The 24303-nt window shown below is 41.4% G+C and overlaps 1 protein-coding gene and 1 pseudogene across 2 annotated transcripts; both read left to right on the top strand.

Moving 5' to 3' along the window:
• Nucleotides 1-7861: 7861 nt before the first annotated feature.
• Nucleotides 7862-8572, top strand: LOC101275409 (40S ribosomal protein S3a-like; annotated as a pseudogene).
• A 1624-nt stretch (nucleotides 8573-10196) lies between these two features.
• On the top strand, nucleotides 10197-23926 carry SLAMF7 (SLAM family member 7). 2 transcript variants are annotated; one of them, XM_012538497.3, is made up of 6 exons: nucleotides 10197-10295; nucleotides 18637-18969; nucleotides 20260-20532; nucleotides 20750-20866; nucleotides 21794-21897; nucleotides 23668-23920. In XM_012538497.3, exons 1-6 carry the CDS (start codon nucleotides 10241-10243, stop codon nucleotides 23743-23745), a joined length of 960 nt encoding a protein of 319 aa, XP_012393951.2. In that variant the 5' UTR covers nucleotides 10197-10240; the 3' UTR covers nucleotides 23746-23920. The 2 variants fall into 2 exon arrangements, with proteins under 2 accessions (XP_012393951.2, XP_049550972.1); XM_049695015.1 differs by lacking the exon at nucleotides 20750-20866 and having other exon boundaries at nucleotides 23668-23926.
• Nucleotides 23927-24303: the final 377 nt, after the last annotated feature.

Here is a 24303-nt window from a genome sequence, read left to right as displayed (position 1 = left end):
AGCTGCAAGATTTTATTGTAGGGATCTATATATATCTTTCTGAGAAATGGTTTGAGCTATTCACTTGATGGTTATGAACACAACAGGATCAGTTTCATTGGTATATTTTTGGTTTGCTTGGCAAGGGAAAATCATGAGTCATTTTTATATATTAACAATGAACTAGCTGAAAAATAAAGAAAACAATCTTATTTGTAATAGCATCAAAAATAGTAAACTATTTAGGAATAAATTTAACCAAGGAGTTGAAAGATTTGTATACTGAAAATCACAAGGCTTTGATGAAAGAAATTGAAGACATAAATAAGTGAAAAAATATCCTGTGTTCATGAACTGGAAGATTTAATATTGTTAAAATATTCATACTACCTAAAGCCATCTATAGATTCAGTACAAACTCTACCAAATTTCCAATGGCATTTTTCATAGAAATAGAAAAATTTATATGGAACCACGAAAGACCAAAAGTAGCCATAGCAATCTTGAGAAAGGAGAACAAACCTGGAGGCATCACATGTTCTGATTTGAAACTTTATTTCAAAGCTATAATAATCAAAATAGTGTGGTACTGGCATAAAGACAGACACATAGACAAATGGAACAGAATTGAGAGTCCAGGAATAAACACATGTATATACAGTCAACTAATATTTGACAAGGGAGCCAAGAATACTCAATGGGAAAAGTATAGTCTTCAATAAATGGTGCTGGGAAAACTGGTTATTTACATACAAAAGAGTGAAATTAGATCCCTATCTTATACCAGTCACAAAAACTATCAAAATGGATTAAAGATTTAAGTGTAAGACCCAAAACTGTGATACTCCTAGAAGAAAACATAGCTGAAAAACTCCTTGACACTGGTGTTGGTAATGGTTTTTTGAATATGACATCAATAGCACAAACAACAAAAACAAAAATAAAGAAGTGGGGCTACATCAAACTAAAAAGCTTCTGCACAGCAAAAGAAATAATTGAAAAGGTGACCTACTGAATTGGAGAAAGTATTTGCAAAACATCTGATAAAGGGTTAACATCCAAAATATATAAGAAACTCATGCAACCTGCACCCCAATGTTCATTGCAGCACTATTTACAGTAGCTCAGATATGGAAGCAACCTAAACGTTTATTGACAGGGGAAAGGATAAAGAAGATGTGGTACATATATACAATGGAATATTACTCAGCCCTGAAAAAGAATGAAATCATTCCATTTGCAGCAACATGGATGGACCAAAGATTGTCATACTGAGTAAAGTATGAAGTAAGAAAGTCACAGAAGAACAAATATCGTATGGTATCACTTATATGTAGAATCTTAAAAAAATGCTACAAACGAACTAATTTACAAAACAAATAGAGTCACAGAAGTAGAAAACAATCTTATGGTTACCGGGAGGAAAGGGGGGAGGGTTAAACAGGGAAATTGGGATTGACATATACACACCACTATATATAAAACAGATAACTAATAAGGACCTACTGTATAGCACAGGGAACTCTACTCAATACTATGTAATGACCTACATGGGTAAAGAATCTAATAAAGAGTAAATATCTGTATACATATAACTGATTCACTTTGCTTTACAGCAGAAAGTAACACAACATTGTAAATCAACTATACTTCAATTTAAAAATATATATGGAACTCATGCAACTCAATAGAAAAAAATATGATTTAAAAATGGGCAGAGCACATGAATAGACATTTTTCCCAAAGAAGACATAAATGACCAACATGTTCATGACTTATTAGTTCCATGAACTTGGATGTCAAAATCTCTTTCCAGATTTGGGAAATTCTCAGCCATTATTTCTTTTTGTTTTTTGTGGTTTTTTAGAACTTTCTTTTTTTTTTTTAACATCTTTATTGGAGTATAATTGCTTTACAATGGTGTGTTAGTTTCTGCTTTATAGCTATACATATACATATATCCCCATTACTCTTCCTTCTTGTGTTTCCCTCCCACCCTCCCTATCCCACCCCTCTAGGTGGACACAGAGCCCCAGGCTGATCTCCCTCTGCTATGCAGCTGCTTCCCACTAGCTATCTATTTTACGTTTGGTAGTGCATATATGTCCATGCCACTCTCTCACTTTGTCACAGCTTACCCTTCCCCCTCCCTGTGTCCTCAAGTCCATTCTCTACATCTGTGTCTTTATTCCTGTCCTGCCCCTAGGTTCTTCGGAAGCTTTTTTTTTTTTTTAGATTCCATATATACGTGTTAGCATACGGTATTTATTTTTCTCTTTCTGACTTACTTCACTCTGTATGACAGACTCTAGGTCCATCCACCTCACTACAAATAACTCAATTTCTTTTCTTTTTATGGCTGAGTAATATTCCATTGCATGTATGTGCCACATCTTCTTTATCCATTCATCTGTCGATGGACACTTAGGTTGCTTCCATGTCCTGGCTACTGTAAATAGAGCTGCAATGAACATTGTGGTACATGATTCTTTGAATTTTGGTTTTCTCAGGGTATATGCCCAGTAGTGGGATTGCTGGGTCATATGGTAGTTCTATTTGTAGTTTTTTAAGGAACCTCCATACTGTTCTCCATAGTGACTGTATCAATTCACATTCCCACCAACACTGCAAGAGTGTTCCCTTTTCTCCACACCCTCTCCAGCATTTATTGTTTCTGGATTTTTTGAAGATGGTCATTCTGATCTGTGTCAGGTGATACCTTATTGTAGTCTTGATCTGCATTTCTCTAATGATTAATGATGTTGAACATTCTTTCATGTGTTTGTTGGCAATCTGTATATCTTCTTTGGAGAAATGTCTATTTAGGTCTTCTGCCCATTTTTTTGGATTGGGTTGTTTGTTTTTTTGACATTGAGCTGCATGAGCTGCTTGTAAATTTTGGAGATTAATCCTTTGTCAGTTGCTTCATTTGCAAACATTTTCTCCCATTCTGAGGGTTGTCTTTTTGTCTTGTTTATGGTTTCCTTTGCCGTGCAAAAGCTTTTAAGTTTCATTAGGTCCCATTTGTTTATTTTTGTTTTTATTTCCATTTCTCTAGGAGGTGAGTCAAAAAGGATCTTGCTCAGCCATTATTTCTTTAAGTAAGCTTTCTGCTCCTTTTTCCTCCTCTTCTCCTTCTGGGTCTCCAAACATGTGTAGATTGTTTATTTTAATGTTAGCCCATAATTCACATAGGCTTTCTTTGCTCTTTTTCATTGTTTTTTCTTCTCCGAGAGAATGATTCAAAGGACCTGTCTTCTAGTTCACTAATTCTTCTCTTTGGTTGAGTCTATTGTTGAAGCTCTCTATGGACTCTTTCAGTTTAGTTACTGTATTCTGCAACATAGGATTTCTGTTTTGGGTTTTTCTGTGTTTTTTTTTTTTTATGGTTTCTATTTCTTTGTTGAACTTTTCATTTTGCTCATGCCCTGCTTTCCTAATTTTATTTAGTTGTCTCTCTGTGTTTTCTTAGAGTTCACTGAATTTAAGAAGATTATTCTGAATTGTCAAACACTTTGTAAATCTCCATTTCTTTAGCATCAGCCTTTGGAGCTTTATTAGTTTCCTTTGATGGTGTCATGTTTCCTTGATTATTCATGATCCTTGTGGCCTTGAATTGGTGTCTGCACATTTGAGGAAGTAGGCACCTCTTCCAGTCTTTAAAGACTAGCTTCAGCAGGCAAAGCCATTTACCAGTCAGCCCATCAGAGATCCAGAGATCCTGAGTGGGCTTACTTCTTGAGTCCTTGTACTGGCAAGTATGGTGCCTGGGTCAGCAGACTGGCAGGCCTGGTGCTTGGGTTCATTTGTGCCTGGGTCCATGGGTTGGGCCCAGAGCCTGTGTTCACTTGGGTGGGTCTGATGCATAAGTCTGTGTTGGGGAGCCTGGGATCTGTGTCCAAATGGGAAGACCTGTCTTCTAGGACCACAGGGGTCAACCAAGGCTACCAAGGCTAGTCAACCAAGGCTAGTCTCATAATTTGCCTGCAGATTCCTTTGGATTTTCTACATCAGCAGTAGTGTGATCTAAACCAAGGCTACCAAGGTACCAGTGGGATGAACCTGACATCTGGGTCTAAAGGGACCAGTCAGGTGCTGGAATGGGCCAGGAACCTGGTTTTGTGGGAGCCAGCCTGGAGGCTGTGGACATGGGGATTGGCCTGGACCTAGGGTGATCCTGGAGCCTGAGGCTACAGCTGCTGGTCTGAAGGTTGGGTCTGAGGGAAGTCATCTGGCACTACTAGGAGGGCAGACTAGGAGCCTGGGTCTGTAAGAGATTATCTAAAGTCTAGGTCTGCAGGGGCCAGCCTGGCACTGGGGCAGGCTGGCAGCTTGGGGTGTGGTAGCATGGGCCCAGCTGGAGTCTGGGTTCATAGAAGCATAGATTCATGGGAGCTAGTTGGGAGCTGGGGCCACAATAGTCATGATCTAAGGGAGCTGTCTTGCTCTGGGGTGGTCCAGGAGGCTTGGTTCACTGGAGTCCACCAGGAGCCTGTTGTCACAGAAGCTGCCTGGAGCCACTGGAGTTGTTCAAATTGATGTTTCTAGGAGGGGACAGGCACTAAAAAATCCTACACTACCATCTTGCTCATTTTACTCCTGTCTCTTCTAAGACTGAATTTTTCTATACACTTGCTAATCACAATATCTGTGTGTTCTTTCTGTGAGTTTTTACTAACTGTAACTGCATTCATTTGCCCAATTTAGCTGTGGAGTCAATACTGACTACTTACATGAGATCAGATCTGGCCACAGCTTGTCAGGGGCACATGGTAGCAAGTTCTTCCAGTGTGCTTTCTAGTCTTAGTATCAATTTGATGTGAATTTCATCTTAATGTGCTAACACAGTGTACCTTCTTTACATCAAAATATAGTATTTTATATAAAAATCACCCTTAATTTCCACAAAATGGCTCCCAGAGTGATTTTTAAATCTGTTTATACTAATTTGCACAGCTGCTAAGTAACTGAAATATGTTGAGATTCTACCAATTCCCCCCCTTCTTTTTTTTGAAAAAGATTTACATTACAGTCAGCCTTCCATATCCATGTTTCTAGAACCCACAGATACAGAGGGTGATTGTAAGGGACTTGAGCATCCAGGGTATCTTGGTGTGGAGTGAGCAGTCCTAGACTCAATCTCCCATGGATACCAAGGGACTACTGTATATGATTATAATGTCAGAACTTACAATTTGTGTCATGAGCTCTGTGGAAACAGAGACTAGGTGTAACAGACATCTCCATGTTTGTCAACTTACACACACCTTCCATCTCCCACCTACCTCCCCCATCCCTCTTACCTAAGCCTGGCACATGGCACACATATCTGTGCCAGCAGATAACAGCAAAGAGTCAGGGAATCAGAGATGAGGTATCAGTTAGGAGTGCTGTGACCTACCTGAATGAGTCAGGTGGCTTTTCTGCAGTGGGGAGGGAGCTGGAACATCAACGCAGAGGGCAGAGGGCAAGTGCAGATGCACAGCAGGCATATGGCTCACCAGCATTCCTCACATAAAGACTGGGACTAGGGGACTTCCCTGATGGTCCAGCAGTTAAGACTTTGCCTTCCACAGGTGGTGTGGGTTTGATCCCTGGTCAGGGAGCTAAGATTCCAGATGCCTCCCGGCCAAAAAACTAAAACATAAAGACAGAAGCAATATTGTAACAAATTCAATAAAGACTTAAAAAAAAAAAAAGACTGGGACTTCATCTGTTTACACTTACAGCCCAAGGTCTGGCTCTTTATAACTGATTAGAAGCTATTTTAAATGAATTATAATTAAAATAATAGCTAATATTTACTGAGGACTTACTAGGAGGTAATCTTGAACTATGTCAAGATTAGTAAACAAGTGTTAACCTGTGAGCCAAGTTAGAATAATATCTTGTATACGATATGGTTGTTTGCTGGAGTCCTGTTCACTCCTTTATTACCTCTCATAATTTGCCTGCAGATTCCTTTGGATATTCTACATCAGCAGTAATGTGATCTAAAAACATGATAATTTGTGTCTCCTTTTCTAATCCACATACATTTTTATTTTTCTTGTCTCATTGCTTTGGCCAAGACACCAGTTAATTAATAGATAGTAGCAGTAACTGGAGAAATTCCTGCTTTATTCCTGACTTTGATAGTATTGCTTCTAAAGGCTCACTACCTAAATATTATGTTTGCTGTAGTTTTCTACAAATTTTTGCAACTATGAGTGAGTACTGAATTTTACCAAGTTTTTATTAAATCTTCTGAGATTTTACCAATTAACAAGAAGTCATTTTTAAAGATCCCACCATTATTTCCATGAGAGAAAGATAGATAGATAGATAGATAGATAGATAGATAGATAGATAGATAGATTAGAAAGGTTATAAAAACACATTATCAGACTACTCATTCCAGAGAAGATGAAGTGGGCACATTTTTCTCTACTTTTCCAAAAATCCTGGACATTATATATAAAACACAAACACAAGAAGATTCTAAAAGGTGGAGAGAAGAAGTACTGGATAGGGACCTCAAGATCCAAGGAATGACATGGTGGTTAGTTCCCTGGGTTTCCTTTTTGTCATGTATATACCTTGGGCTGTGTGTTAAACAAGTCTGTAACCCAGAAATGCCAATCCCAAGAGAACTCTTCTCTCTCTTGGCAAAGGATGAGAAAAGAGATGGCCTAGCAAGATAGAAGCCTTTAGGCAATAATCACCTTATTCTGGCCAAATGCCATTGGAAAAATGTGGGACCCCACACCATCAGCAAGGCCAAGAGGAAGGCCTAGACCTCCATCTCTCTTGGCAGTAAGGAGGAATCCCTCCTCTTCCCAACTGAGGTGACGTCAGAAGAGGCTGATTGGGAAGACTGAACTTCCATTCCCACCCTGAAGTAATGAGGCACTACTTCCCTCTCTTGCTTGGGGTGTTATTGAGCAAGGACAAGGGAAAATTTGTATTTTCACAACCACCCAGTGGTAATAACATCACCTACCCCACCACCACAGTGTCAAAAATCCCTCATCATACCAAAAACCAGGAAAATATCAACTTGAATGAAGAAAAGGCAATCAATAGGCACCAAAACCAAGATGAGAGATGTTGGAATTATCTGACAAGGATTTTAAAGCAGCCATCATAAAAATACTTCAACAAGTAATTATAAAACCCTGGAAATGAAAAAAAAGACAAAACCACTAGAAAGTCTCAGCAAAAGAACAGAATATATGAAGAAGAAACAAAGGGAAGTTTTAGAAGTGAATAATGCAGTAAATGAAATTTAAAAGTCACTTGATGGGCTTAATAGCAAAATGGAGATTATAAAGGAAAGAATCAGTGTACTTGAAGATAGAAAATGCCCAACCTGAACAACAGAAAGAAAACAGACTGAAAAAAATTAACAGAGACTCAGAGCTCTATGGGGGCAATAATAGAAGATCTAACATTCTTGTTATCAAAGTCTCAGAATGAGAGGAGAAAAAATAAGAATGCTGGGCTAAAGAAAGAAAAACTATTCAAAAAGTATTGAAATTTCTCCAAACTTGGCAAAAAGCACAAATCTACAGATTCAAGAAACTGAATGAACCCCAAAGAAACTCAAAGAAATACATACCAAGACACATTATAATCAACCAGCTGGAAACTAACAAAAAAGAAAAAAATATCTTCATAACAGAGAGAAACAACACATTAACTACAGGGGAAAACAATTTAAATGACTGCTGATTTCTCATCAGAAACCAATGCAGGCAAGAGGAGTAGCATAACATTTCTCAAGTGCTGAAATAGAAGAACTGTCAATCTAGAATTCTATACCCAGGGTCAGCAAGATCAAGTGCCTTACAAAAGGTGGTAAAAAGGGAGCCAAGAAGAAAGCAGTTGACCCATTTTCTAAGAAAGATTGGTATGATATGAAAGTACCAGCTATGTTCAATGTAAGAAATATTGGGAAAACACTAGTCACGAGAACTCAAGGAACCAAAATCTCATCTGATGGCCTCAAGGGTCATATTTTTGAAGTGAGCCTTGCTGATCTGCAGAATGATGAAGTTGCATTTAGAAAATTCATGCTAATTACTGAGGATGTTCAGGGCAAAAACTGCCCGACTAATTTCCATGGCATGGATCTTACCCATGATAAAATGTGCTCCATGGTCAAAAAATGTCAGACCATGATTGAAGCTCACACTGATGTCAAGACTACCTATGGTTATTTGCTTCGTCTATTCTGTACGGGTTTTACTAAAAAACGCAACAATCAGATTCGGAAGACCTCTTACGCCCAACACCAGCAGGTCCTCCAGATCCGCAAGAAGATGATGAAAACCATGACCCAAGAGGTGTAGACAAATGACTTGAAACAGGGTAAATAAATTCATTCCAGGCAGCATTGGGAAAGACAGAAAAGGTCTTCCAATCTATTTATCCACTCCATGATGCCTTTGTTAGAAAAGTAAAAATGCTGAAGAAGCCCAAGTTTGAATTGGGAAAACTCATGGAGCTACATAGTGAAGGTAGTAGTTCTGGAAAAGCTACTGGGGATGCAGCAGGTGCTAAAGTTGAGTGAACTGATGGATATGAGCCACCAGTCCAATAATCTGTTTAAAAATCAGACTTCCAATGGTGACAAATAAAAGATCTTATTTGTGAAAAAAATAGAATTCTATGCCCAGGAAATGAAGGTGAAATCAAGACATCCTCACTGTAAAGGAAAACTAAAAGTATTTGTCACCATCAGACCTACCCTAAAAGAATGGCTAAAGGAATATCTTGAAACAGAAAGAAAAAAGAAGGAAACTTGGAACATCAGGAATAAAGAAAGAGCAATGGAAAGAGTAAAAATATGGGTTAAATATCATGGACTATCCTTCTCCTCATTTCTTTCTTTTTATTGGCTGCACCAGGTGGCTTGCAGGGTTTTAGTTCCCCCACCAGGGATTTAACCCAGGCCCTGGAAGTGAAAGTACTGAGTCCTAATCACTGGACCGCCAGGGAATTCCCTATCCTTCTCCTCTTGAGTTTTCTAAATTATACTTGACAATTGAAGCAAAAATTATAACATTACCTGATATGGTTCTCAATATGTGGAGAGGATATGGTTAAGATAAGTTATCAAGGAGCGATGGTAAAGGAATCTTGTAAGGGTAATGTTTCTACATGCTAGTTGAACTGGTAAAAAGCCAACATCAGTAAACCATAAGTTACGTATGTTTAATGTAATGCCTTGAGCAGCCATTTAAAAATCTATTCAAAGAGATATACTCAAGATACACTATAGTAAATCAAAATGGAATTATTAAAAATATATTCAAATAACCTACAGAATGGCCAGGAAAGTAAAACGGAGGAATAAAAAACAGAAGAAACAAGAAGAAAATAAACAATAAAATGGCAGACTTAAGTCATAATATATCAATAATTACATTGTATAAATCAATGGAACAGAATAGGTAGCCCAGAATATACCCACACAAGTATAATCAACTGCTTTTTGACAGAGGTATAAAAGCAATTCAAAATAGACAACTAGTGAAAACATACTGTATAGCACAGGGAATTTTACTTAATGCACTGTGGTAACATAAATGGGAAGGAAATCCGAAAAAGAGGGAATATATGTATATGTATAGCTAATTCATTTTGCTGTACAGTAGGAACTAATACAACATTGTAAAGCAACTATACTCCAATAAAAATTAATTTTAAAATAAAAAGCAATTCAATATAGAAAGGACAGTCTTTTCAACAAATGGTGCTGGAACAATTGGACAACCATATATTATGGATATAAGCCTCTTGTGGAATAAATGTATTACAAATATGTTCTCCCACTATGTGGCTTGCCTTTTTACTATTATAATGGTTACTTTTGATTAAAAGAACTTCTTAATTTTGCTGTACTATACTCTAAGCCTTCATTTTCTCATCTGTAAACTAGGCATTATGGTAGTATTTCACTCACAGGGTTGTTATGAGGAATAAATAAAAGAATACAGGTACTCCTGGTACTTAGCAAAGCTCAAAAGATATTATTATTATCCCCAGTGCCACCCTTTTTTCTCTGTATAACCTTCTATTTCCTTCCAGGTTCTCTATTATGAATCTCTGAAAGGGCACATGTGTAACAGAAAATGCTGGCCATATGGAGAAAATTGAGATGACTCATTCTCAATCTCATGACCCCACCTACTTAAAATCCCAGCCGGGGTGACTACACCGGGTGACTACAAGAGGGAAGTGGGTTCATTTTAGTGACTGACATCCAAAGAGCAATATGCTTTCTTCCACAGCATGCTTCACCTTCATCTTTCTCCTCTGCCAGCTCACAGGTGAGTCCAGCAAGATCTTCCTGTTTTCTGGACTGCCTACCCCATCCTGCTTGTAGCTCCAGGCTTCTGGCTCCACTCTGGGCCTCTGGCTCAACTTAGGAGGCTCTGCTCCCTCATCTAATATTGCTTTTTTAAAAAAAAAAAAAAAAAAACATCCTTATTGGCGTATAATTGCTTTACAATGGTGTGTTAGTTTCTACTTTATTAACAAAGTGAATCAGTTATACATATACATATGTTCCCATATCTCTTCCCTCTTGCGTCTCCCTCGCTCCCACCCTTCCTATCCCACCCTTCTAGGTGGTCACAAAGCGCTGAGATGATCTCCCTGTGCTATGCGGCTGCTTCCCACTAGCTATCTATTTTATATTTGGTAGTGTATATATGTCCATGCCACTCTCTCACTTTGTCACAGCTTACCCTTCCCCCTCCCCATATCCTCAAGTCCATTCTCTAGTAGGTCTGTGTCTTTATTCCTGTCTTACCCCTAGGTTCTTCATGACACTTTTTTTTCTTCTTAGATTCCATATATATGTGTTAGCATATGGTATTTGTTTTTCTCTTTCTGACTTACTTCACTCTGTATGACAGACTCTAGGTCCATCCACCTCACTACAAATAACTCTATTTTGTTTCTTTTTATGGCTGAGTAATATTCCATTGTATATATGTGCCACATCTTCTTTATCCATTCATCTGATGATGGACACTTAGGTTGCTTCCATGTCCTGGCTATTGTAAATAGAGCTGCAATGAACATTTTGGTACATGACTCTTTTTGAATTTTGGTTTTCTCAGGGTATATGCCCAGTAATGGGATTGCTGGGTCATATGGTAGTTCTATTTGTAGTTTTTTAAGGAACCTCCATACTGTTCTCCATAGTGGCTGAACCAATTCACATTCCCACCAGCAGTGCAAGAGTATTCCCTTTTCTCCACACCCTCTCCAGCATTTATTGTTTCTAGATTTTTTGATGATGGCCATTCTGACTGGTGTGAGATGATAATTCACTGTAATTTTGATTTGCATTTCTCTAATGATTAATGATGTTGAGCATTGTTTCATGTGTTTGTTGGCAATCTGTATATCTGCTTTGGAGAAATGTCTATTTAGGTCTTCTGCCCATTTTTGGATTGGGTTGTTTGTTTTTTTGTTATTGAGCTGCATGAGCTGCTTGTAAATTTTGGAGATTAATCCTTTGTCAGTTCCTTCATTTGCAAAGATTTTCTCCCATTCTGAGGGTTGTATTTTGATCTTGTTTATGGTTTCCTTTGCTGTGCAAAAGCTTTTACATCCTGTGGTCTCTGACTCACAGAGGGTAGGAAGAGACTGGAGGGAGAGGAGAAGGAATGACTTTGGGAGTTGACTGCCCTTCTGACTGTCCCAGGGAACAAAGGGCTGAAAGAAGTGGTGTTGGGTATCAGGAAAACCTGTGTCCTTATCTGGATTCTGCCATGAAATAGATGAAGAATGTCATCTTCCTCAGACCTCAGCCTTCCTTCATTTTGAGGGTAATTTTAAGAACAAAATGAGATGGTACAGGTGTATATTTATTTACTTAGAAATATATATTTAAAATATTTTAATTCAAATACATTTATAACATTTATACATATACTTCTATGTTTTATATTTATGTAAATATAAATATGTATTATTTAGAAAAATATTTTAAATTATTATGCATTTAACAATCATACTGATGGCAGAGAACATTTGAATTTTCTCTCTTAACCCAAGTAACCCAATCAGTCTCTACTTAGAAAACCAACTCATAGGTAGGAACTTTATATTTAATGCCATGAAGGACTGAGGACTTTTCTATGCCTGTCACAGGTATTCTAGTCTTTCAAGATGTTACTATCTTCAGGGCTCTCAGGAAGGACCAGGAACCCCATAAGTTAGGAATATCTCTCTGGTCATCAGACTCATGGAGAACCACCATGAGGTCTCCCTCTGAGGATTTGGTGTGGCTGGTTCATTTATGTGTGCCCCAGGCCTGCCAGAAGAGAACTGCCCAAGCCCACGTAATAAGTCAGGCCTCGCTATCCTCTCTTCCCGGCCACCTGGTGTCTTGAACTGTTCAGCATCAACAGACTCTCACCCTCTGTGAGTTCGTTAAAAGTTTGCATTTTTAGGAAGCACCTGGTCCTGGAACTGGAACTGACCCTTACTTTAAAAATCACTCCTTGAACGGAAATGGTGATCAGAAGGGGAACTTGGGGATGGTGAAATGGGGAAGGACATGGCAGGACTTTTCAAAACCCAGGTGCCCACCTGAAACATGATCTGGGGCAGCAGGGTGCAAGTTGCAAGTGTGCACCCTGCTCCAGGAGGCTGTGGCAGCCTGCGTGCTATAACTTCCATGATTGAAAGAATAATCTGAGATTGTCATAGAGCCTCCAGTGGGCAGGACGGTGAAAGCAGTGCTGGCCCTGGAGAAGAACTCCTGGGCTTGACTTAGTAGCTATATTATTGTGGATAAGTTTCTTAGCCTCTGAACCTCGGTCTTTACAAGTATGTAAGAGAAAATGAAACTTAACTTGCAAATTATTGTCATGTTTTAAATAAGATATCAAATGCAAAACAATATAATAATAATCACCATTTATTAAGCTCCTATTACATCCAAGGCATTTTTCATACAATCTCCTCACAAATCTACAAGATAGATATTATTATCCCCAAAACTTAGGCTCTGAGAGGTCAAGTGTCTTAGACACGATTACACAGCTATTAGGAGGTAGAACAGAAACTGAGTTTCCAAACCTAGTGCTCATTTCATCACACCAAACTAATGGCCTAATATTGTACCCTCAGAAAAAGTGCTCAATGAATGTGTATTTGAGATGAATCTTCCCCAGAGATTCCTTCCCTCTCCAGGTACATGAGGCCAAGGTAGGCAGTGGAAATGCCCAAGAAGAGTAGGGAACTCCATTTCCAGGATGTGAATGCACCAAACAAAATTCACCCTGGCCAAATTCAGAGGGACCAAGGAATAACTCTTGCAGCCTCAGTATTCTCATCTGGAAAATGGACACAATTTTATGATGATTATAGGATACAGTAGGGTTGAGGAGACAGTTTATAAAAGGAAATCAGAAAAAGTGGGTGAGGAGGTATTGGGGAGGTGTTGAAAAAGACCAGAAGAGACAAACAAGAGGAACGTTTCGGAGATGAGTGAGGGGCAGAACAGTAGGGAACTTGAATATGAATGTTGCAGGTTAGAACTGGAGTGTTGGCAAAGGTGGCTGGTGAATTGGGAGGCTTGTCAGCCTCTGTTCCATGTACATCTTACATGGTACTGATTGTAAATGCCCTTTCCAAGTACATTAATTAAGGGGAATTTGGGTAAAGAACAGTAGTTTCCAAAGTCGTTTTTTTCTTTTTTAAGCAGTGGTTTCCTTTTATAAAAAGAAAACTTACACAGAAACAAACAACTCTGATGCATAGAATTGAAGCCTCCCTGATGGAGGGGGGTAGTTCCATAGCTTCCACCCCATCCCCTACCCCCTTGACCTCCATCTAAGCTCCCAAGAAATACACTGAGGCACTGCCACAGACCTCAAAGGTAGCAGGGGCACAGCTTGGGAAACCCTGCCTTAGGAGCCCTTGTTACTAATCCTGGCCTTCCACTCACTTGGCACACATCACTATAACCTTCAGAGCACCAGACTCTTCATCTATAAAATGGGATTGGACTAAGTAGTCCCTAAAATTCCTCCTAGCTTTGAGATGCTCTGATCCTTGGTTTCCATGGTGAGGGTGGCATGACACTGTGGTGCATTCTGATAGAGGCACCCAGTACTGGAAGGGGTGCTCGGGGACAGGGCTGGCAAGCAGGAGGTGGGCTTTACACACTCCGCTATGCCGAGGTCTTCCTCCTAGGTCACCATTCCTTGATTCTGGCTGTACTGATGGTGCCCCTTCCTCCTAATTTGGCTCCTTCCCTCCACTCAACACATGAGCCTTGGGGGAACAGGTTAAGGGGAGGAGGTGACAGCAAAAAGGAAAGGCAGGTGGCAAAAGGGAGGAGCTGTTGTCCGTTCTTGTTATGAAGAGCATCTTAGGGCTGAATCTTCTGGTGCCAAAAATACCTGAGACTTGGCCAGGGCAGAAAGCAGAGGGTCTCCTGCCCCAGCTTCCTCAACCTCCAAAAGTAGGTTGGTGGGGATGCTTGCTGTAGGAATTATCTCCCTGCGTGGTGATTGGACTTACTCTTTTGCTGTGAATTAGCCAGTGACTGATGTATAGGCGTTAGTGTCCAGACCACCTTCTAAGAAGCTTACCTTACTGAGAAGCCATCCAAAGAAGTTTTGGGAAATCTCACTTTTAGCCATTCTTGCAGAAATGAGACCAAAAAGTGGGAAGGTTTCTCAAAGCCTGTCTCATAACACTCCTGCCTGTCGTTTCCTCTTGCCTCCCACCATGTCTCAGACTGCTCTGTACTTCTCAAAGTGTTTTCACATCTGTATTCACCCTTCATCCTTCCCTAAATCTTGGTGAATAAAGATTATTCTTTTTCTCCTATGAGAGGTAAGAACACTGAAATTCAAATTTACGTTTAGGATGTAAACTGGGAATAAGCTGAAATTCAAAATGGTAGTGGGAGGTAGCAGTGGAAAGAATGCAGGCCTCTAGAGGAGATGGGGGAACAAACTAGCTTCTCATGTCACTTCTGCCACTTTCCAGTTTGGGGCCTTGGGAAAGTCACTCAGCATCTTGGACCCCCAATGTCTTCATCTATAAAGTGCAGCTTAACCTTTATCACGTAGAGTTGACTTGAGGATCAAGAACGGGAATACCCATTAAACCAAGTATTCATTGCTGGAGTTATTATTACAGTGGAACCAGAATGGAACCCAGGTCTCCTGACCCCCATTTAGGCCAGACCTCTAACTTTTTTACACTGTTGCATGTTGTCTGGGAGAAGAGACCATCCCCACATGTCCCTGGATGAGACTCCAGACCCCATCACCAGGTGATCTGGAACCTAAAGCCTGTAGATCAGTGATCCGCTAACTCACAGCAAAATGGTATGTCCAGTCACCACCCATGGGAATAGCTCCTCATGGGGAATTTCAAGTGGAAAATGAAGTGACATTCATGGTGGAATTTCAGGGGGTAGGTGTGAGAAAGAGTTGAAGACTTCCTCAGGGAAGGGCTTTGAACTAGGATTTATGGGTCTTAAATAAGACTTAGATGGACAGAGAAAAGGATAAAGCACCAATAAAAGCGTGAGTTAGGAGGTAAACTGGGGATAAGCTGAGGAAGGAGCCCTGGCTGCTTGTCTGGTGGTAGTAAGTGGGTGGCAGTCCAAGGCTTCATATCTTCCCACAGCATCAACTATTGCTGGCCTAGGAACAAAAGCCCTGATACAATCTCAGATTGTATCTCAGATACAATCAGATACAATCAACCTGGGACATGTGATACCCCTGAACTAATTACTGTGCAGAGGAAAGCTACCACTTGAGTTGAGTTACCCAAACCATATGGCTGCTACAAAATGAGGAAGGACTGAAACGAATGCAGAGGAGGCAAGTTACAACAGTCACCACATTGATCCAGGTGGGAGGGTAGATGAGTCTCATGGGGCCCAATCCTCCCTGGCCTTGTAGATAGGTGTTAGTAGCTACTCATTCTCTAGGGCCTTCTGATCACACAGGTCATGTTACATCCCCCACCCCCATCATGTGTTCCCTAAGTACTGTCATTTCCCCTTTCACAGCACATGTTGTTACTCATTTAATGACTCTCTCCCAATTCCATGAGTGCAAGGATCATGACTATCTTGCTCCCCATTTATACCCTCAGCTCCTAAACAGTGCCAGGCACAAGTATGGAACTAAACAAATTTTAGTTAAAGGAAGGAATGACTGAATGAGCAGAGCATGACTTACCTAGACATGGTAAAACCCTATAGGGTCACACATCACAGGTGGAGAAGCCATCAGAGAAAGGGGAGCTTCAGTTCAGTCTTAGAAGCTGAGAAGAGAAGTGTCTTGTTTCTGGACCCCCTTTCACAGTCAACTGGGAAGAGGAAACAAAACTGGCTAGGACTTAACCAACCCAGGCCCCTAACGTCTGAGCTCACGTTTAGGGAATGGCATGGAACTACTTTCTTCTTTTACGACTCTTCTCCTCACCCTGAAGATACAATAAAGATAGACCAATATCTTCCACCTAGGTTCATATTGGCAATTTGCACTGTATTGTCCTCCAATTTCATTCTAACAAGGAACAATGAATTTGGGGATATTTTCTTATATCTCCACACAATTAACATTTCTTAAAATGTACCCTAGGAAGATAGCACCATGTATATAAAGATGTAAAAAGAACAATTAATTATTCATGGCTTAAGTGCATGCACACATGCTAAAACACTAAAACCACATCTTTACAATTTTGTCACCTCCTTGACATATACATGTCCCCCAAACCTCACATGAAAATTAAAATACTCAAAGGTGCCTTAATCCAATAATTGAACCTACTTGGGTGCAAGTGATATCCAATCTTTATTTGACTGCAAAATATTCACCCCTTCCATCTCATGGTTGAAGTAAGAGAATGAATACATTAATTGATAAATCAAAAATTCAAATAAAACTGGTTTTGTCTCTAACATTTAGTGGAAATATTTTGACACCCCATGAGATGATCAAAGAGAAAGTAATGAAAAACCATCCTCCCTTAGTATTAGAGTAGCAGGGAGGGTAGCTTTTTGGAAAATCAGCTTACTTAACAGGATGATTTGATAAAGGCTTGAGTGATCCAAAGTATATATGCATATATATAAATTATAGGGGAAAACTGTTTGAAAACAGGAATCAGCTCCTAAAAGGCATTTACTCAGGAAGAGAAACAAGTACTTTTAGAGATAAATTTAGCAAAAAATTTGGTCAAGATCCAAGACCTGTTATCAAGGGGCTAGGTCAACATTTGGTAGCACCAGATTCCCTTACTCTGGGGGCACTGGTAGAGCAGCTTGTACTTGAAGGAAGGTCACCAAAGGACTTGAATGGTAAATCAGGATTCCATGAGACCCCAGGGCTTCAGAATTGACACCTGAGCCCTTGAGGGAACTGAAGAAGGGGACTAATGGAAAGGGCTGGAGCTGGTACAAATGCCAAGGGACCTTCAAACTGAGCCATAGTGGAAAGAGTCCAGACTCCAGGGCTGGAGTGACATTGGGTTAAATCCTCAAATTATCACCTGCTAGCTTTGTGCCCTTGGAAAACTTACTTACTTTTTTTGAATCTCAGGTTTGTTTTTGTTTTTTTAATCAAATCCAGTTAACAAACTTTTGCTGTAAAGGGCCAAATAGTAAAATTTTAAGCTTTGCAGGCAGTATGAGCTCTGTCACAACTATCCAACTCAGCCTCTGTAGTGGAAAAGCAACCACAGACAATGTGCAAAGGAAAGAACATGGCTGTGTTCCAATAAAACTTTATTTTCAAAAACAGGGGGCAGGCCAGGTTTGGCCCATGGGCTATTTATTAGGTTGCTGCTCAGTTGACCACTTCTGGAAGCTTTTTCAGCAGCCATTCCTAACTGTTTTTCACCTGGAGCCACAAAATCAGTGATGGTTGTTTGCAAGTCACGGTCTCTGAGGTGAATTAAGATTGCACTGAAACAGAAATTTGGGAGGCAGGGAGCAGTAAAGCCCTACTACAATTCCTGATAGTTCAGGTTAAACATCACAAGGTAGCCTGGGCATATTCCAGAGCTCCCAGTCACTCACCCTTTTCCTTTCCACTCAAGGAAGGATATTGGAATTCAAGTGAATGAGAACCTCATTTGGGGATGAGCTTTAATTCACTCCCATCCACCATAAAATAAAAAGATAAATCATCCTCAAACTTCTAAGCTATCACTATCTTTAAAGACTTACAGCTTGCCTCTCGATGCCCTGGTTTGTGCTTAAGAATCTCTGCCCCAGGTCAGATAGACTGTTACCTTCTTCATCTGCAACAAAATCAGCTCTCCCAGGAGCAATCTGAGAGTCCTAAATGGAGCTTGGACAGTAACCTCCCCACTTGTCACCCCACAGGAACTTGTCAAGGATGCAGCCAACCTCATGGTCTACCTCAGAGCTTGGTCTTTTCAGCCAGAGATCTCTGGGAATGGGGTGGGTTTGCCTGTAGTCACCCCTTTCAGACAGAGAGTTCTGACCTCAGTGCCTTTGTGTGAGTGAGGTTCCAAAGGGTTTCCCAGGACTGGTTGGGTTAGACTGAGAGGGTTTCTTGGGACCTTTCCAGGACCCAAAGGGAGTGAGTAATTGGTGGCAAGGTCAGGAACTCAGGTTTATTTTATGGTTCTCTGTTTTTACAGGACCAGCAGCCTGTGGAGTACTGAAAAAGCTAGTTGGTGCCCTTGGTGGGTCTGTGAATTTCCCACTGAATCTCTCAGCAGATCCAATTGACAGCATTATCTGGGTCTTCAACACAACCACTCTTGTCACCATACAGCCAAAGTTGGCAGACAAAAAAGCCCTTATCATAGTGACCCAACATCGTAACAAGGAAAGGGTGAATTTCCCACATGAAGGCTACTCCCTGAAGCTCAGCAAACTGAAGAAGAATGACTCAGGTGTCTACCGTGTGGAGATACACAGCTCAACCCTCCAGGATCCCCTAACCCAGGAGTATGAGCTGCGTGTCTATGGTGAGCAGAACCAGTTCCAAAGGTGGATGACTGCCTTCTTAAAATGGTGAACTCCCTGATATTGGAGCTGTTCAGACAAAGGCTGGATAAACCCTTGGCAATAAAGTGGAAGAGGGAACTCATGCATGGATGAAGTAGATATAGCCAACCCTTGAAGTCCCCTCTTAGATATTCAGTAAGAAGGATTGTGGTGCAGCAGATAGGCTTTATGAGAAGTGACAATCACGCAGGTCAAATGTTGGCTTCTCTACTTACTAGTTACATGGCCTTAGACAAGTTACTTGATCTCTTTGAAACTTAGTTTCCATATCTGTAATGGGGAGTAAAGTGATACCTATCTTAGAAAGATTATCAGGTATAACTATCAATCACACCTCTTCCCATGAAGATTCTAACCAAATGAGAAATAGACAGAAGAATCAGAAAGGAAGATAAAAATATCAGTTTTATTTTTTCTGGTAAAGCTGGATAATAAAAATACTTTCCCCCAAGTCTAGACTTTGGTGCCTATTCAGGGAAAATGAACTTATGAAACAATTATTCAACCAGCTAAAAGAATAGCTGCCTTTCTCACTGAGCTGCAATATCAGGGACACCAGGAGATAGGCCTGCAGGTTTGCATGTAGGAGGTAGACCATGCACCTTGATCCAGGTGTGTCCTCCATATAGATATAGTTGAGAAGAATGGAAGACCTGCATTCTGCAGGCAAACTAGCAGGGGTGGGGGGAGGGGGGAGGGTAAACCACATTTAAACAGCAATCATAACAGCCCAAACATGTAAATAGAGAAATGTAGATGAGGGATGTCAGACTCACCATCTCAGCAATGAAACAATTGCTCATCCTCTGAAAGAGTGAGCACAAGGTAGAGAGGGGAACCAGAAGTGTTGCTCCAATACCTTTGTTCTCTCCTAGAGAGTAAAGTGAGTCTCTTCAAGGAAGCCTGAGGACAGGGGAATAGGGAGCCTCCAAAAAAGATAAAACTAATGAACATCTAAAATGCTTTTAACACAGTGCTTACCATATGCCTGTGCTTAGTAAATGGCAGCTCATTCTTGTTGCATTGTAATTATTTCTATTACTACTGTTGTTGTTTTATGGCTGTGGGCAATCTGACCTAGATTGTTCTCTTCCCCAAATAAGAATGAGAATTCTGCTCTGAATTGCTGCTTCCTCTCCACTCTGTAGCACACAAGGGAGATTCAGGTCCAAGGTTTACAAGAATAATGCAGAAAAAATGAGGGCTATGGGCATAATTTCCACACTTGGTTGTCTATTTCTCTTTTACAGAGCACCTGTCAAAGCCCAAAGTCATCATAGGTCTGCAGAACAATAAGAATGGCACATGTGTAACCAATCTGACATGTTCCATGGAACAGGGAGGAGAGGATGTAACTTACAGCTGGAAGTCCCTGGGACAGGTGACCAATGAGTCCCATAGTGGCTCCACCCTCCCCATATCCTGGAGGCAGGAGAAAAGTGATATGACCTTCATCTGCATGGCCAGAAACCCCATCAGCAGCAACTCCTCAAACCCCATCTTTGCCTGGAAGCTCTGTGAAGGTGACTGTCTCTCCTCTTTCTCCAGGAGCCCCTGGTCTTAGGACCTATATCTTCTTCAGCTCCTGGCCCCCCTTGGGAACAAGCCCTTTGTGAAAACTGGAAGCCCTGGGGAAGTCATCAGACTGGGAGGAAGGTTGCAATTGCTCCAAAAGTTGGGTCATTTTCCCTAGCTGACTCTTCTCCCTGCCCTGTGCCTACACCCATTCTCTCTTTAAAGGTGCTGCTGGTGGCCTGGCTACCACTGTGATCCTCAAACTCCTGTTGTCACTCACCCTGCTCTGTTTCATTGCACTGGTGCTAATTATTTTGATCATACGAAGAGAAAGAAGAAAAGGTAGAGCATGAACTATTTTTGTCTTCACCCTCAATCATGCATTTTCTCCTTCACTCATTCAACAGTATGTTGGACTGTGTGCCAAGCTTGGTGTTAGGCACTAAGGATGCAGAAATGAAGAAGCCATCATCTCTGTCCTAAAGGACAGCACCAGCCATCTGTACTCCTTAATTCTGGAGTGGAGAGAATACCTGAGCCCTTAACTTCTCTCCTAAGACAAAGGTTCTCCTAATTCCTTCTCCAGTGCCTGCCCTTCTCCTTCCCCTCAGAGGGACTTACTAGTGTATCCCTCCTGCTGACACAGGTCACACACTGTTGACTCTGCTCCCCTGACTGGGAGGCCATGGCCTTCAACTCTGAGGTCCACAAACCAGCACCGTCCGTTCAGCCCATCCCTGTCAGAGCCCCCAATCCATCCCAGTTCTCTCCATTGGATCAACTCCAGAGACTTCTCTCTACTCCCCACCTCAGTCTAGATACATTACTCCTGGAGAAGCCTTTCTCTGTCTTTCTCCAGGCTGTACCCCATGCTCTGTGTCCCTAAACCCTGCTGATTTGTCTTCTCAGGTTCCCACTGATACTGTCCACTCAGGGTATTGGGGAGGGACCTAAGCGTTGGTTGGGTACGAACTGCAAACTTTGAGATATTCTCTCCCTCCTGTAAACACTGTAAAAGCATTTCTGATCTCCTCTGCTTCCTCTTTTGGCTGCCTTTGTCCAGAAATTGGGAAGTGAAGTGATGAGGGTGACCAGTTCATCTTGGGGTTCCTGGGTTTAGCACTGAAAGTCTCATGTCCTGGAAAACCCTTCAGTTACAGGGAAATCAGGATGGTTGGTCACCCTAAGTGGGTCATCCAGATGGTGGGCCAATGTGGGTGGCCAGGGGAAAGAGGAGCCAGCTCTGATTCTCTCCCAACTTGGTTTCAGAGTCCATTGAAGAGAAGAAGGGACTGAACCTTCATCCAGAAACTCTTAACTACTCCCCCACTTTTGGAGAGGCCTCGGAGTATGACACAATCTCTTACTTAAATGTGAGTTCTTTCCCGTCTTTCCTGGGGGCTGATTCTCCTCTCTGAGGCCCTCCTTGCTTTACTTGAGATTTTTCCATGGATTTGGGCAACATGGGAAATGAAAATGTATAACCCTTTAAACCCAATGTACCTGTGCCTCCCCCAAGTCTTCATGGATTCTCTCTTGTGCAGGAACTGGTGGCCCCTGGAGCATCTGGCTCTGACCTAGCCAGTAACGCTCACACTGTGATCTACGGAATCACTCCTTCCCCTCCACTGTTCAAAATGGCCACTCAACAGACCCAATTCCTTTTGCATAGGATGGCGGGTAGAGAAATGTGACTTTGATATGATGTTTGAGTTATGGTATCAGAAAACTGGCTTTAGAGATGCCATTTCCTCTGAGGCAACTCAAGGAAGCATCAGGAGGGGGCTCAGAGGGTCCATGGTGGCTCTGGGCCCTCACTCAAGGCTTCCCAAGTGTGGGTCGCCAAGCTGCAGTGAACAAACACAAGGTTAATTCAAAGAACACTCTTTGAAAAGAAAATCCTAAGACTAAGGTTTAAAGAAATGCAAATAACAAGAGACAATTTGTAGACAAGAACTAGGTAGACAGCTTCAAAAGGTCCACTGGCAAAAATCATTGCAGCTGAGGCTAGGTTTGCTCCTTAGGTTTCATAGTGCCCTTTCCACATTGGCCCACTTAATGAAGAAATAAAAGCACTTTGGAGCTTCAAAACTCTTAGTTTTACTCCAGCCTTCAGTGCCTCCTGATCAGGATGCATCTTCTTACACTTATCCACAACTTTTCCAAGAGGAGGTATTATGTTTCCTCTTCGAAGTTGTTGGTGTCCTGAGAGCTCCTTCCTTCCTCACAGGGGTGACCTCTTTGTGCTTCACTCAGCCCGGCTTCTGTCAAATTCGATCACTTTATCACCATCCTCCCTCTTCCCCTGCTCAAGACACATTCCCTGGAGACCACAAGACTGTCCTAGATGTTCAGGAATAAACTTCACTGACCCAGGATATTTTTCTCCAGCCTGGAAGGAGCTTTTGTTATTGCTGTCATTGTTTTGTTTTGTTTTGTCCCTTTAGTCATCATTTCTGATTTGCCCCATAAGTTCTTTTGACTGATGAAAAAGTTTATTTCCAACATTGACAATATGATTTCAAATTATCCTTTAATAACCTTAGGAGGCTCATAGCTCATACAGTTTAAACAAGATACAGTTTTAAACTAATGCAATTTCTTCTTTTTAAAATTTTATTTATTTTTGGCTGCATTGGGTCCTTGTTGCTGTGCACGGGCTTTCTCTAGTTGTGTTGAGCAGGGGCTACTCTTCGTTGCGGTTCAGTCTTCTCATTGCAGTGGCGTCACTTGTTGCGGAGCACGGGTTCTAGGCACATGGGCTTCAGTAGTTGCAGCTTGCAGGATCTAGAGCACAGGCTCAGTAGTTGTGGTGCATGGGCTTAGTTGCTCCATGGCATGTGGGATCTTTCCTCCAGGGCTCGAACCCGCGTCCCCTGCATTGGCAGGTGGATTCTTAACCACTGTGCTACGAGGGAAGCCCGCAATTGCTTCTTGAAAAAGTCATTAATAATTACAATAGCAGTCACTGACAAGAGCACTTCCCACTCCCCCATTCAGGCTCCAGAACCCTCTCTTCTCTCTCATCGTCTCCTCCCACCTCTGTTTTCCCTTCTCTGGATTCTGGATGTCTCTTTGGCCTTGTCTATGTGACCCAGGGGGTTGGCAATGATTTCTTTTGTTTGTTTTTTGTTTTTTAACAGAGCACTGTACCAGAGGAAAATGCAGTAAATACACTTTATTCCACTGTGCAAATAACCCCCAAAGGTAAGAAGCTTTAGAGCTGAGTTTTATCTTAGCTGTCCCATCCTTCTTCCTGTTTCAAGTTTAGCTAGAATTTCTTGGGCCCCAGAGATCTCATTTTCCCTGGTACTAAAAGGCACACCAGGATACCCATTCCCTTTGCTTAAGGTTACACAAGTATGTGGGGAATAGAAGAGAATTGTGTTTTAGGAGTGAAAATGGGGGCAATGTGGAACAAATAGAGTAGGAGAGAGGTTCCAGGCAGGATCAATAGGGAAAATCAGCAGGATCCTGACTGAGGGCCTGGGAAAAGTTCCATGGCTTAGGCTGTGCCTGGGAGAAAGGGATGGCTGGGGAGACAACTCCGGCTTGTTTCTGAGCCACTAGTAAACTGGAGGCAGGAGAGTGTTCCTCTTCTTTTCCATGGTCTAGCTATGTTACATGCGATTTGCAACTTCTCCCCAGTCAAGCTACTAACGTAGTAAGCTTTTAAAGCTTATTCCTTCACAGATCATACTTGGCAGAAGCCAGGAATGCCTTCCTGTCTCCTCTCCCAACCACATCAGAAAAATGAGGATGGGTAATGCACTTTGCCT

Source organism: Orcinus orca, chromosome 1 (genome assembly GCF_937001465.1).
Source record: "Orcinus orca chromosome 1, mOrcOrc1.1, whole genome shotgun sequence".
Classification (NCBI taxonomy): Eukaryota; Metazoa; Chordata; class Mammalia; order Artiodactyla; family Delphinidae; genus Orcinus; species Orcinus orca.
The sequence above is the reverse complement of the archived record's forward strand: the minus strand, read 5'-3'. Positions and strand labels throughout refer to the sequence as shown.